This window comes from Acinonyx jubatus, chromosome F2 (genome assembly GCF_027475565.1).
Source record: "Acinonyx jubatus isolate Ajub_Pintada_27869175 chromosome F2, VMU_Ajub_asm_v1.0, whole genome shotgun sequence".
Classification (NCBI taxonomy): Eukaryota; Metazoa; Chordata; class Mammalia; order Carnivora; family Felidae; genus Acinonyx; species Acinonyx jubatus.
In genome coordinates, this window is record NC_069394.1 from 36,395,859 (window position 1) to 36,408,652 (window position 12,794).

Below are 12,794 nucleotides of genomic sequence, written 5' to 3' on the forward strand. Positions count from 1 at the left end.
TCGCAGTGCACTGCATTCGGGCATTGTCGACAGGTAGTGAGACACGAGCTTTTTTTTTTTTTTTTTAAATCCTGGTGGGGGGGCACCTACTTGGAGAAAATGTCAACATTTTGAGTTTGAGGGCGCGTCTGCACGGGATCGGTCGGTCGCTCCGTCACTCCCCCTCACAGGACAGGCCCAGGGAAGGGGGATGGGACCTCCGACCAGCCAAGGAAGTCAGAATGGGGTCCTGGAGTGGACACTTGGAGAGAGCGACTCCTCCTCGCTGTACATTCCCCTACCGCCCCTCCGCCCCCTCCCCCCCCAGGCCTCCTTCTCTCCCTCCCCCGGTGTTGGGGGCGGGGCAGGGGAGTCATTACTTGCTTGGCACTGGACAGGACATGTATGTGGCTGGAGCAACGATTTTAAGCTTTTGTGGGTTCTGATGAAAATCTGAAGACCACCTAGGACCTTCTCCCCAGAAGGCTTCTAGCGATCCACCCGCCCACGCACGATTTTCCCGCCAAGGAGCCGGGAGAGGTCCACACACCCGTGTCGAGCCACTGGCAGGTCCGGCTTCTGCGAGCGCGGCTCCTCACCTTCCCGGGACCGACCGCTGGGCGGGAGCTGGGCGGGGACCAGGGGGCGGTGCCAGCCCCGCCCCGGCCGCCGCGGCGGGTCCAGACTCGCCCTTGCCGCTGCAGACCTGCAGCCCTCTGCTCCCCGGAGCCCGGACTCGCCGCCGCGGCTCGGCTTGCCGACGGCCCTTCCCCACCCCCGCCAGAGCCATGAAGATGCACTTCTGCATCCCGGTGTCCCAGCAGCGGCCGGACGCACTGGGGGGCCGCTACGTGGTGCGCTGGGGACCAGGGGTTGATCGGGCGGGGAGACGGTCGGCGACGTGACGGGGCGAGGGCTCACCTGCTCGCTCAGCTAATCCGAGCCGCTCTGTCTCCGTGTTGCAGCTGTACTCCGTGTACCTGGACGGGTACCTCTTCTGCAGGGTGCGCTACAGCCAGCTGCACCGTTGGAACGAACAGGTGAGCAGGCTCGAGGCAGGTGAGGAAAAGCGCGCCCCAAGACACCGGACCTTTTGAGCGCTGCAAGCCCCTAATCTGGGAAGCGGGGTTGGAGTAAGGATCGATTTGGTAACGCTCGGCCTACAGCTCTGTTTATATAGGTTACCGCTCCTAACCCTCTGCAGCTGGGAGGTGAGGGAATTGGCTCAGGTGATTCTCCCAACCGCTTTCCAGCCCAGTGATCGACCCCCAGCAGCCCACGCTGGCAGGGTGCATTTCAGCTCTTCCCCAACATTATGTCCCCGTTCAGAATGAGCACACTAAATCTAGACGGAGCTATAGTTTTAGGAATCTTGTTACAAAGATCGGTATTTAATTTTCTCTCTCCCAGAGTGTCTTAGGCTTCTTTGAAAAGGTGTGTGTATTTTTGTTTTCAAATGAGTGTATTTATAGGCTTCGAGTACCGGCAGGCTGGAAACCCAGGAAGCAAATGACTGATCAAGACCGGAGGCGGTTTCCCACTATAGTTTCTCCCTCTGATGTGGGGCATTTTCTTTGCGAGGCAGCCTGATTTATTAGCACGCTCTAAAGGGTTTTATTGTCCTAATAAGGAAGAGTTCCAAGTCTCCAAAATGGGTTAGAGGAGTAAATGAAAGTTTGGAAATAAAATTCACCCTCCCTCTGCCTCCATGCATGTTTTCTTTTTCTTTTTTTTTAATCTTTATTTATTTTGAGAGAGAGACAGAGTGTGAGCAGGGGAGGAGCAGAGAGAGAGGGAGACACAGAATCTGAAGAAGCCTCCAGGCTCTGAGCTGTCAGCACAGAGCCTGATGCAGGGCTCAAACTCACCCACCGACAGTGAGATGGTGAACTGAGCCAAAGTCGGACGCCCAGCCGACTGAGCCACCCAGGTGCCACGTGCATGTTTTCTTTTTAATTAAAAACATTTGGGGGCGGGGGTTGTATCCTGATTTTAAAGAGCATATATAGGAAGGAAGGAAGGAAGGAAGGAAGCCAGCCCCTGGGGAAGGAAGGAAGGAAGGGAGAAAGGAAGGAAAAGAGGCCCCAGGGGAAGGAAGGAAGGAAGGAAGGAAGGAAGGAAGGAAGGAAGGAAGGAAGGAAGGAAGGAGGCAAAAGAGGCCGCTGGTTGGCTCAGTCAGAAGAGTATGTGACTCTTGATCTCAGGGTCATGAGTTTGAGCCCCAGGTTCATTGTAGAGATTACTTAAACAAAACTTACAACAACAACAGCCAAGAAACAAACTTGCCCAAGCAACAGCTATTTGGGGGAGAATCCTTCCAGGCAATCTGGGTTTCTAGCGAGCATAGAACACATTTCCTTTAACTGCCTTCTGTTGAAGGACAGGTCTCAACTCCATGTTTTACTGTTGCAAACAGTGCAGGGATGCTTCTTGCTCCCATCAGCGGGCGCTGGAAGAAAGTCCATTTTCCAAGGTAGGATGAAGTTTCTTTGGACTCCACATAAAACAGCTTTAATGTGCTCGTTACCTAATTCGTGTGGTCATCTCTGAGTTGCTACCGCCTGCTGAGGTGCCTGTGCCCCCGCAGATGCTCAGGAATGACGGTTGGCTGACTCCATGAGGAAGGGCATGGATTCAGACTTCTGCAAGATGAGCGGCTACTTGTGACCAAAATGTGTCTGGGGACTTGGGAGGACTGCTGAGGTAGGCAGATGGAGATCTGAAGGGAAGAGAAAGTACAGGTGTGTTTGGCACTTGGCGGAGGAAGTTGATGTGTCCTCTCGCCCAATAATCCGCCTTCTGTAACGAGGGGTGGCTTTGGGCAGGCTGCCGTCACAGTGTGAAAAGCAGGAGACAGCCGTGAGGAGCAGGAGGGTGTGGAATTGACTGACTGCTTCCTGACTGGTCACCTCACCTCTTCTCTGACCTTCCATTTTTTCATCAAATAATAAGCAAATAGGTGGTTACGGGTGTCAACTTCCCAGAGTACTTGTGAAGAGTAGGGGCCATTTTCTCCCAGAGCCTGGCACATAACATGTGTTCAGTTAAACACTTACTGATGGAGAGGCTTGAGGAATTCCTGAACCTGGCCCTCCTTAACCAACAGACTCGGGAAAATGCTCGTTTTCAGAAAAACTAAGACCTGTCAAGTCTTCGTAGGTTCATAAGCAGAGCCATAAAGTGAGTAGACTTTTATTCTGTTTCGGAAGCCAGGGAAAACAAACTGTTAGTACAGTGGACTCTTAAATATTGAAGAGCCATAGCCTGGTGCCCAATTTGGGGTACAGGGTAGATATTAATTAATACTTCATATTTGTCCCAGATTTTTCAAAATCTGAAAGTGGAGATTTCTTTATCCAGCTTCCAACTATCTTATATCTTGCAACTTATCCTTTTCCTTGTTTCTACAGGAATGACTTCATTAAAAAGAAAACTACTTAGAACTTAGGTGAATATTGGTATTATTAATTTAAAACAGCAAGCAGTTACTGTGTGTTAAGGTTGGCACCAAGAACTTTGTATGTAAAAGCACGTTTCATTTTAATAGCACTATGAGCCAGGATTATAATTAGCCCCATTTAACAGATGAGAAAACTGAGGCACAGCTTGCCCAAAGCCAAACTGCTAGTAAGTATCGGAGCCAAGATCTGATCTCCAGGACCTGCTCCGACCCATTAAATTTTGTGGTTTTCTTACTACAGTTAACAAAATAAATTGTATCAGTAAAACAATGGAGTCTTAAAGTAACAAGCTTTTACTCTATTTGGGAATAACATAATAAAATCTCCCAATTTTCGGTGTTCAGTGTGGTGAATTTTGGTAAATGTATATGTTACTACCACCACAATCAAGACAAAGAACAGTTTTTGCACTCTGCATGTAAGTTCCCTTGCCCCTTTGCCCTTGATAACCTCTCCCTCCACCCCTGGCCCCAGGCAACCAAGATCTGCTTTCCGCCAGAGTTCCAGGCACGGGATTTTATTCAGGCTGCCTAGCAAGCCTCTGTGGGGTCAGCAGGGCACTCGTCATCATTAATCAATCCTGTTGTGTAGATCGTCGAGTAAGGTTGCCAGATTTAGCAAATAAAAACACAGGCTCCCCAGCTAAATGTGAATTTCAGGTAAGCAACAAAGAAGTTTTGGGTCGAAGTAGTTCCGTGCAGTATTTGGGACATACTTACGTGGGCGTCCTGTGTTTTGTCTGGCAACCCGAAGTCGGAGACAGAACGTTTGGGGGACGTCTCTCAGGCACCACTCAGCTAGATTTTGTTCTTCTTATTCCACTGAAGATGTGAGATGGCTCGGAATTCTTAATCTGATTTAATACAAAAATACTATAAGCAGGAAACAAAACAAGGCCCCATCTGTGTGTGGGTTTGGTATTTTTCCCAGGAAGTTCTGCATCCTGGTAGAACAGAAATTTCACCTTATAGAATTAACTGATTCATTCGTTCATTTATTCTAAGCTCCCATTAGATGCCATGCACTCACTGTGGTACATTCAGGGCAGACGGCGCTTCAGCACGTGGGATTTTTGGCTTTAGGTATTGGATTTCTGTTTTGTATATTGGATAACTTTGGGATTGAGGAGAGGCACCCGCCCAGGTGAGGTGGCCCCTGCTCTTTCTCCGCCAAGTTGCGTGCAGGCTAACGCATAGAAGACTGAACTTGGCTGTGCTTTCGAGATGTCGGTTGTGAATGGTGCCCTCTGAAGTCATTGCATGCAGGCTCGTCCCTCAGTGAGCTTCCTTCAAGGTCTGGCAGCTCGCCCCTCCGCTGTTGAGTGCTCCTCATCTCTCTGCCATGTGAACTGCTTGACTGACTTCTTTCTGTGCCTTTGAATACATCAAACCGGTTGGATTTATGCCCCGCTCTTGCCTACACCCCCTCCCTTAAAGGGATTTAAAGAGACCTGTGAAGGAAACGTTCAACTGGCTCATTTTGACCTAGCGTTAAGGATGAGGCCATCCTGTGTAAGTGACACTGGACTCTACGAAAAGGATGCTTGCCTCTTTGCAAATGTTCTGTTAGTATCAGTTACGGCAATAGGCACGAGCCACAGAATCTTGCAAAGGATCCTTCAGTGGAAGGCTTGGTGAGCCCGTATGTGCTGATTTAGTTTTCCTCCCTGCCAGCTGCTGACCCAGCCCAGCTCCTTTCTTCTCTCCCTACTCACATTCTCTGTCTCAGGTTGGCCCACTCATAACCTCTATCTACCTCACTTCCCCCTCCTGGGCAGACCCCCTGCTTTCTGGCCCACTGGTTAGCGACCAGCCCTTTCTCAAGACCCATCTCAAGCCTCACCTCCTCTGGAAAGTCCTCCTCGATTTCACAAGATGCCTTTCTCTGATTCCTGTTTTACTTCGTGTTCAGATCTTGTCATATTCCTCTTTTCGTGCAGATATTTTGTTTCCCCTGATTAGTTACAAAACCCAAATATTTAAATGAAGGAATGAATGAGGACCGTTGGCATAGTATACCCAGCACAGAATCCTTCTTTAGTAGATGCTCAAAAGAGATCTGGTGGAGGAGAAGGCAGGGGAGAAAGGAGGGAGAAGGGAGAAAAATGAGGGGGAGAAGGAAAAAGTAACGAAAATCCACCACTCAGTAGCTCGTAGGACTTTGGTTAAAGTCACTTCGTCTCCCTGAGCTTCAGGTTACTGTGATTGTCACATAACCTTGATATAAAGGTGGCAGGATGACAATGTTAATGGTGACGATGATCATCTACCTCACAGGGCTATTTTGATGAACAAATGAGATAATATACAAGCTCCAGGCTCATGGTCTTTGGTACCAGATGCCGCTGCCCAGATTGCTTTGAACTGTGGCCCTAGATCCGGTAAATCTGGGGTTTTGTTTCCAAGGGGCCTTGGAGAGGCAGGATGGATGAGTCAACATTAGAAACTGACAGTAGAAAGGATGTCATTTGTACCTGTAATTCCGATTGTCCCGGGTGACCACTTCGGAATAAGTATGGGGGGGGGGAGACTGGAGGTGCATAAGCAGGGAAAGGGGTGATATTTTCCACTGACCGGTAAAGTCCTGTTCATGTTGAAAGACAGAGCTGTGTGATGGAGAAATGGTGCCGGAGTTTGTGCTGGGATTGAAAATGTATATTATCTGAAACATGGTCTTTTGAAAACAAACAAAAACCCCAAGCAAACAAACACATCTCATGATAAAAGAATAAAAGAGGTGTGTTTTCCTTTCAGTATCTGAACAGTTTTTGGAAAGAGTGTTTGGGCTAAACTCTGATGCCAGGTAATCCTTAATATGCTACTGGTTTTAATAGCTAAACTGTGTGCTCTCTGAGACCAATAGAAAAGGTTATATTTTGACGGAGTTGAACTTGGGGAGTCAATGATTGACTTTTGGCAGACTTTACTCAGTCTGTTATATGTTTATCTTCCCTCTTAGACCAGTATCAGAAAGGGGAGGGGAAAGATTCCTTGAGAAGTCAGCTCAGGTTGTGAAACCTGCTGGGAGAGTTTTTGTGCTGTGATGGGTACTAGAACCTTAAGTCTCGGTGGCTTTTCCCCCAGTTCTTGACCTTGGCATAGGGGCTTCCCCAAGATGCTCTGCTGCTGGTGGAAAACCCAGGCGGCTCTGGTGGCTCAAGGCTGCTGTGATTCAAACCAATTTGGGAGCATCTTCGACATTTATGAACACATGCCTAGGGAGAAAATTGCCTTTTAAAGATCGCTTAATCTGTTAGCTAGGAAATAATTGCATGCAAAGAAGACGATTTTCTGCTCTTATTTAATGGAATTAGCAGAGATAGGGTACATAAATCCCAGGTTGTTTGAACAGCCTTGCTTGGGATGATGCTCCAACCAGGGTGTCTTTGGACAGTGTTTGGCATAACAGGAAAATGCCTTGAATTAAAAAAAAAAAAGAATTGTTGCTATGATATTTTATGCTAACAGATTTAAAGGAGGAATGGTTGCAAAAGTCGATGGCTACAGGGGTCAGGCAGGTAGTTTAAATGGGAGGTGTGAGTCAGGTGAGAGGCAATGGGAAATGGTGGGAACTGCTTAGGCTTCCTCGGGAGACGATTACCTGAGGAATGTGAACCCAGTGGTTCCAGAACCTCTGGTTTTTCAGGAAACCAGAATATCAGGTGTTTTTTTTTTCTTAATTTTTTTAACGTTTTATTTATATTTTTTTTTTTGAGAGAGAGAGCGAAAGAGAGCATGCGTGCGAGCAAGCAGGAGCGGGGCAGAGAGGAAGACACAGAATCCGAAGCAGGCTCCAGGCTCTGAGCTGTCAGCACAGAGTCTGACGAGGTGCTTGAACACACAAATGTGAGATCATGACCTGAGCCAAAATCGGATGCCGAACTGACTGAGCCACCCAGGCGCCCTTGTTTGTTTGTTTTTTAAATAAACTTTCTTTTTGTGGACCAGTTTTAGATTTACATAATAATTGCAAAGATAGTACAGAACATCCCCATATATCTTTGCACCCAGTTTCCCTTCTTATTTTCCATTAGCATGGAGCGTTTATTACAGTTAAGGAACCAATATTGATACATTATTATTAACTATAGCCCACAATTCAGTTATGCTTCTTTATTGTTAACCTAATGCCCCATTTCTGCCCTGGAATCCCATCTAGGACACCATATTACGTTTATTGTCATGTCTGCTTACACTCCTCTTGACTGTGTCAGTTTCTCAGACTTTCCTTATTTGTTTTTTTTTTTTTAATGTTTTTATTTATTTTTGAAGGAGAGAGAGACAGAGCATGAGCCAGGGAGGAGCAGAGAGAGAGGGAGACACAGAATTCGAAGCAGGCTTCAGGCTCTGAGCTGCCAGCACAGAGCCCGACGCGGGGCTCGAACTCACGAACCACAAGATCATGACCTGAGCCGAAGTCGGACACTCAACCGACTGAGCCACCCAGGCGCCCCAGACTTTCCTTGTTTTTAATGACCATTCCGAGGAGCACTGGTCAGTGATTCTGTGGGATGTTCCTCTGTTAGGCTCTGATGTTTCTCATGCGACCAGGCTGGGGTTATGGGTTTTTGGGAGAAAGATCACAGAGGTCAGTGCTGTTCTCATCACATCACAGGAAGATTACCTGCCATCAACATGACCTATCACTCTTGATGACTACCTTGATCACTGGGGTAATTCCAGTGGGGTTATACTTCAATACTGCCTTAGTTTTTGCTATTTTAGTTGTCCCATATCTGGCCCATGGAGCTCTCTGAGTTTGCTTCTGTGCCTCTTTGACATGCACCCACTGTTGATTTGTGGTGGTGGTGTTGTTTTGAGCACTTTCTTGTTTTCTGGTGCTACAAGATGCTCCAGATCCCTCTTATATATCCCCCGCTTCAGTCCTAAAAATCAGCTATTTTCTTCATGGAGTCCTGGTTGCTTTAGTTGGAGCAAGAGAAACCAAGGAAAATGTGTGTGTGTGTACATATCTATAAATATTTCTATATGTAACCTTCTGTATCTATGTGAAGCTATGAGTTCCTACCAGTATCTCCAACTCTAATCCATCGCCACATCGATCGTTCTGGCCTACTTCCCTTATCTGAAAATCTTCACGCCAAGAGTAAAAACCCTGACCCCCACCACCTGCCATCCATTCACTTAATGTATCTTACCTATAGGCAGTTACTAACCTTTCTAGATACTAAACCAATACCGTCTGGTAGGACTTTCTGTGCTGATGGAAATGCTCTTTGTCCATTTCAGTAGCTACTGAATTGCAACTTGCTACTTTCAAATACTATTGCGTGTTTGAAAGGTGGCTGGTACAACCGAGGAACCGAATTTTAAATTTTATTTCCTTTTTGGGGTACCTGGGTGATCCAGTGGGTTAAGCGTCCACCATTGGCTCATGTCATGATCTCGCGTTGTGAGTTTGAGCCCCGCATCCGGCTCTGTGCTAACACCTTGAAGCCTGGAGCCTGCTTCCGATTCTGTGTCTCCCTCTTTCTCTGCCCCTCCCCCACTCGTGCTCTGTCTCTGTCTCTCTCTCTCTCTCAAAAACAAATCAACATTAAAACAATTTTTTTCTAAGGTTTATTTCATTTTAATGAATTTAAGTTTAAAAGTAAGTAGTCCCAGGTGGCTGGCGGTCATCCTGTTGATTGGCACAGCTCCAAGGCCATTTGAAAGATCCTGGCTTTTCCTTGAATGAGATAGGAAACTATGGGGGATTTTGAGCGGGGCAACGGAGTGACCTAGCTTGCATTTGCAGAATATCACCTTAGATGCTGTATTAAGAATAAACTGAAGGGGATCAAGGGCAGAAGCAGAGAACTATACTCTTGTATAGTTTCTGCAATAATCAGGCAAAGAGGGGACAGTGGTTGGGACCAGGGTGATGGCAATGGGGGTGGCGACACGTGGTTGTATCGTATTTTGAAGTTAGGGCCTGTGCAAGGTGCATATTCACCAGATACACACTGTGTTTGTGACAAAGGCCATGGAGTTAAAATTCCTATCCGTTTGTTTCTCTTCGATCTGCTTTCATTTTCTTTAAGCTACTGGCTATGGTAAGAGAGCTTTAGCCCGTCTTCTCCAGAGGCACGTTGTTAAAACCTGATTTCTGACTAGTTTCCTTTCTCATAAAGAGAATGCTGGCCTCATCTTCAAGCTGCCTCTGTAAGTGCAGGGCTGGAATGAAGGAAAATGCACTTTGGTTATCTTAATTTAAAACATATTTTTGATGCATCTACTATTAGCTTGCATAAAAATAACTGCCACCGTGATCTTGGATCCATAATTGGGTGGGTAGATGGGTAGGAGGATGGGAAGGACCTCACTCACTGGGTTCCTACTGGGGTCATATGTTAACTTTATGGGAATTTTATAAACAGTCTTTTTTTTTTTAATTTTTATTTATTTTTGAGAGAGAGAGATAGAGACAGAGATACGGTGAGAGTAGGGGAGGGGCAGAGAGAGAGGGAGATACAGAATCCGAAGCAGACTCCAGGCTCTGAGTTGTCAGCACAGAGCCTGGCATGGGGCTTGAACTCACAAACCTGTGAGATCATGACCTGAGACGAAGTCAGACACTTAACTGACTGAGCCACCCAGGTGCCCTGATTTATAGGAATTTTATAAACCAGTACTGCACAATAGAAATATAATGTGAGCCACATGTGTAATTTAAAATTTTCTGGTAGGCCGATTAAAAGATTTTTAATAATAGTTATTAATAAATTAATTTTATTTAATCTGGTATATCTAAAATATTACCATTTCAACATATAATCTGTATAAAAAATTATTAGTGAAATATTTCCCTTTTCTTTTTCTTTGTACTAAGTTTTGAAGTCTGGAATGTATTTTATACGAACAGCGTATCTCAGTTCGGACTAGCCACATTCTGGGGGCTCATTAGCACTGGCTAGTGGATACTTTATCAGCTAGCGTGCTGTAAACCTCTGCTGTTATGTTCAGATTTGGTGGACGTGGGGTAGGGGAATTAAATTTCTAACTATCATCATTGGTATCACAGATTCTACTGGGGACTGAATCTGAGAAATACTATATGGTGGAAGGGGTGGGCAGTCTTGCAAAAACAAATGAAAAATTACAACGTATCCCAATCTACCAAACTCAGACTGGAGATGTCAGTCTGTAGTATGCCTAACAGCATCGTTGGAAACATGTACTGAAATAAACTCCTTGAGAAAATCAAAGCATCCCCTTTTCTTCCTCTTGGCCACCAGGCAGGGGTGATTTTAAACGAAGTACTCGAGTGAGACTTGCCGTAAGAGGAGGCTTTGGTGTCTCACCAACCTTGCATTGGAGGCTGTGGGCCTGAAGTGTGTATTTTCTGGATCTTTCAGCTGAGGCGGATCTTTGGAAATTCCCTGCCACCCTTTCCGCCAAAGTACTATCTCGCAATGACCGCATCCATGGCTGATGAGAGAAGGGAGCAGTTGGAACAGTATTTGCAGAAGGGTATGTATTTGGATTTTATTTTTACAGATTTGTTGAGATAAATTCACCCATTGAAAGTGTACAATTCAGTGGTTTTTAGCGTATTTGCAAAATTGTACAACCAGCCACCATGGTCGAATTTGAGAACATTTTTGTCACCCCAAAAATAAACCTCACACCTATTATCAGTCACTCCGTATTCCTCTCCCCCACCTGCCTCTATCACCACCTATACTAATTTCTGTCTTATATATTTGCCTTTTCTGAACATTGTATATAAATGGAGTCATACAAAATACAGCCTTTGTATTTCGTTTTAAAAATAACTTTCAGATTTGCCCTCGGGTGTTATGTGTTGGCTTTGATTGTAGAAGTCACAGACATATTACCTGGATTCGACTGAAATAGAGGAGGGGTGCCTGGGTGGCTCAGTCTGTTAAGCTCAGGTCATGATCCCACAATTTCGTGAGTTCCAGCCTTGTGTCAGGCTCTGTGCTGACAGTGCAGAGCCTGTTTGGGATTCTCCCTCTCTCCCTCTCTGCCCTTGCCCCCCACCCTGAGCTCTCTCTGTCTCTCTCAACATAAATAAACTTAAAAAAAAAAAGACTTTTGAAAGGGGAAATAGTATATACGCAAAATATTTTAAAAATAGAATCTGTCCAAAGAGTATACAATGAAAAGTGCGTTCCCTTCCAGCCTAGACCCCGAGGCTTCTAGAAGTAAACATCATTACAAGCGCTTTATGTATTCCTCAGAAACAATTTTTGTATCTGCTGGTGTGTATGCATATCTCTGTTAAACACAAATTGAAATTTATTCTATACATTTTTCGGTGATTGATTCTTATAAACTTTATTCTGAAAGAATTTCTGACTTCTAAAAAGGGTGCAGAAATAATGCAAAGAATTTCTGTATATTCTTCACCCAGATTTCCCAAATGTTAACGTTTCATATTTGCTTTATCATCCTCTCAATTTCCTGTGTGTGTGTGTGTGTGTGTGTGTGTGTGTGTATTTTTTTTTTTTTAATGCTTGTGTTACATACCCAAGCCACTTTACACTTAAATACTTCTGTGTGTATTTCCTAAGGTCAAGGACATTCTCTTCTACAATCACGGTATAGTTATCAAAATCAGGCAATTAATGTTATCTAATCTAGAGACCTTTTTCAAACTACACCAGTTATCCCACTGATATCCTTCACAGCACAAGGAAAAATGTTTTTTTCTTCTGTAAGTTGTTTTTTCCCTCTTAAAATCTATATTTTACAGGTCATTCTAAGTCAGAAATGATAGATTTACTTCATTATTTCTCATGGCTGCACACAGTTTTTTAAAGATAATAAATAAAAATTCTAGAGGTCATCTATTTCCCATATGTCTTTTGTAATGGAGAATATACTTCTTTTAGACCCAGTAAATAAGCTTTTTCAAACTCAAAATGTAATATCTACTGAATTTTTATTCTCTCTTGGCTTGATTTCTAATGTCTTAGTGAAATATCCTTTTTGAACCACTGGTCTTTTCACAAATGATCACAGTGCCTAAGGGGTTGCTTTTTTAGGCCTGGCCTTTGTCCATTTGTCATCAGGATAACTCCTGTATCCTCTAGCAAGGTAAAGCAAGGAGACAACGCAGCTCAGTGATGTGACTAAGATTTGGGCTCTGGAGTCAGAACTACAGTCAAATCCTAGGTTTGTACTTCATTAGCTGTATGACCTGAGCTTCTGTCTGATAAATGGAGATAATATTTACTCCAGAGTTTGTTGTAAAGATTAAAGGAACTAAAATACACAAAGTGCTTAGCATTGTACCTGGTTCTTAATAAATACCAATTAGATGAACACTTTTTTCAACAGCTTTCCCCATCTCCAAGAGTCTATGCTAACAATTATGTTAATTTGC

At 44.9% G+C, this 12,794-nt stretch overlaps 1 protein-coding gene across 7 annotated transcripts in view; it reads left to right on the forward strand.

Moving 5' to 3' along the window:
• Window positions 1-641: 641 nt before the first annotated feature.
• SNX31 (sorting nexin 31) overlaps window positions 642-12,794 on the forward strand; it is a 70,386-nt gene continuing 58,233 nt past the window's right edge. For 2 of the 7 annotated variants that reach the window (XM_027064122.2, XM_015078041.3), the window contains exons 1-3: window positions 642-833; window positions 945-1,019; window positions 10,798-10,912. In XM_027064122.2, the coding sequence (XP_026919923.1) occupies window positions 768-833; window positions 945-1,019; window positions 10,798-10,912 (256 nt within the window). In that variant the 5' untranslated portion in view covers window positions 642-767. Of the gene's footprint in view, window positions 834-944; window positions 1,020-2,092; window positions 4,718-10,797; window positions 10,913-12,794 lie in introns of those variants that run through there. The other 5 variants (XM_053208196.1, XM_015078040.3, XM_027064123.2 and 2 more) reach the window with 5 other exon arrangements.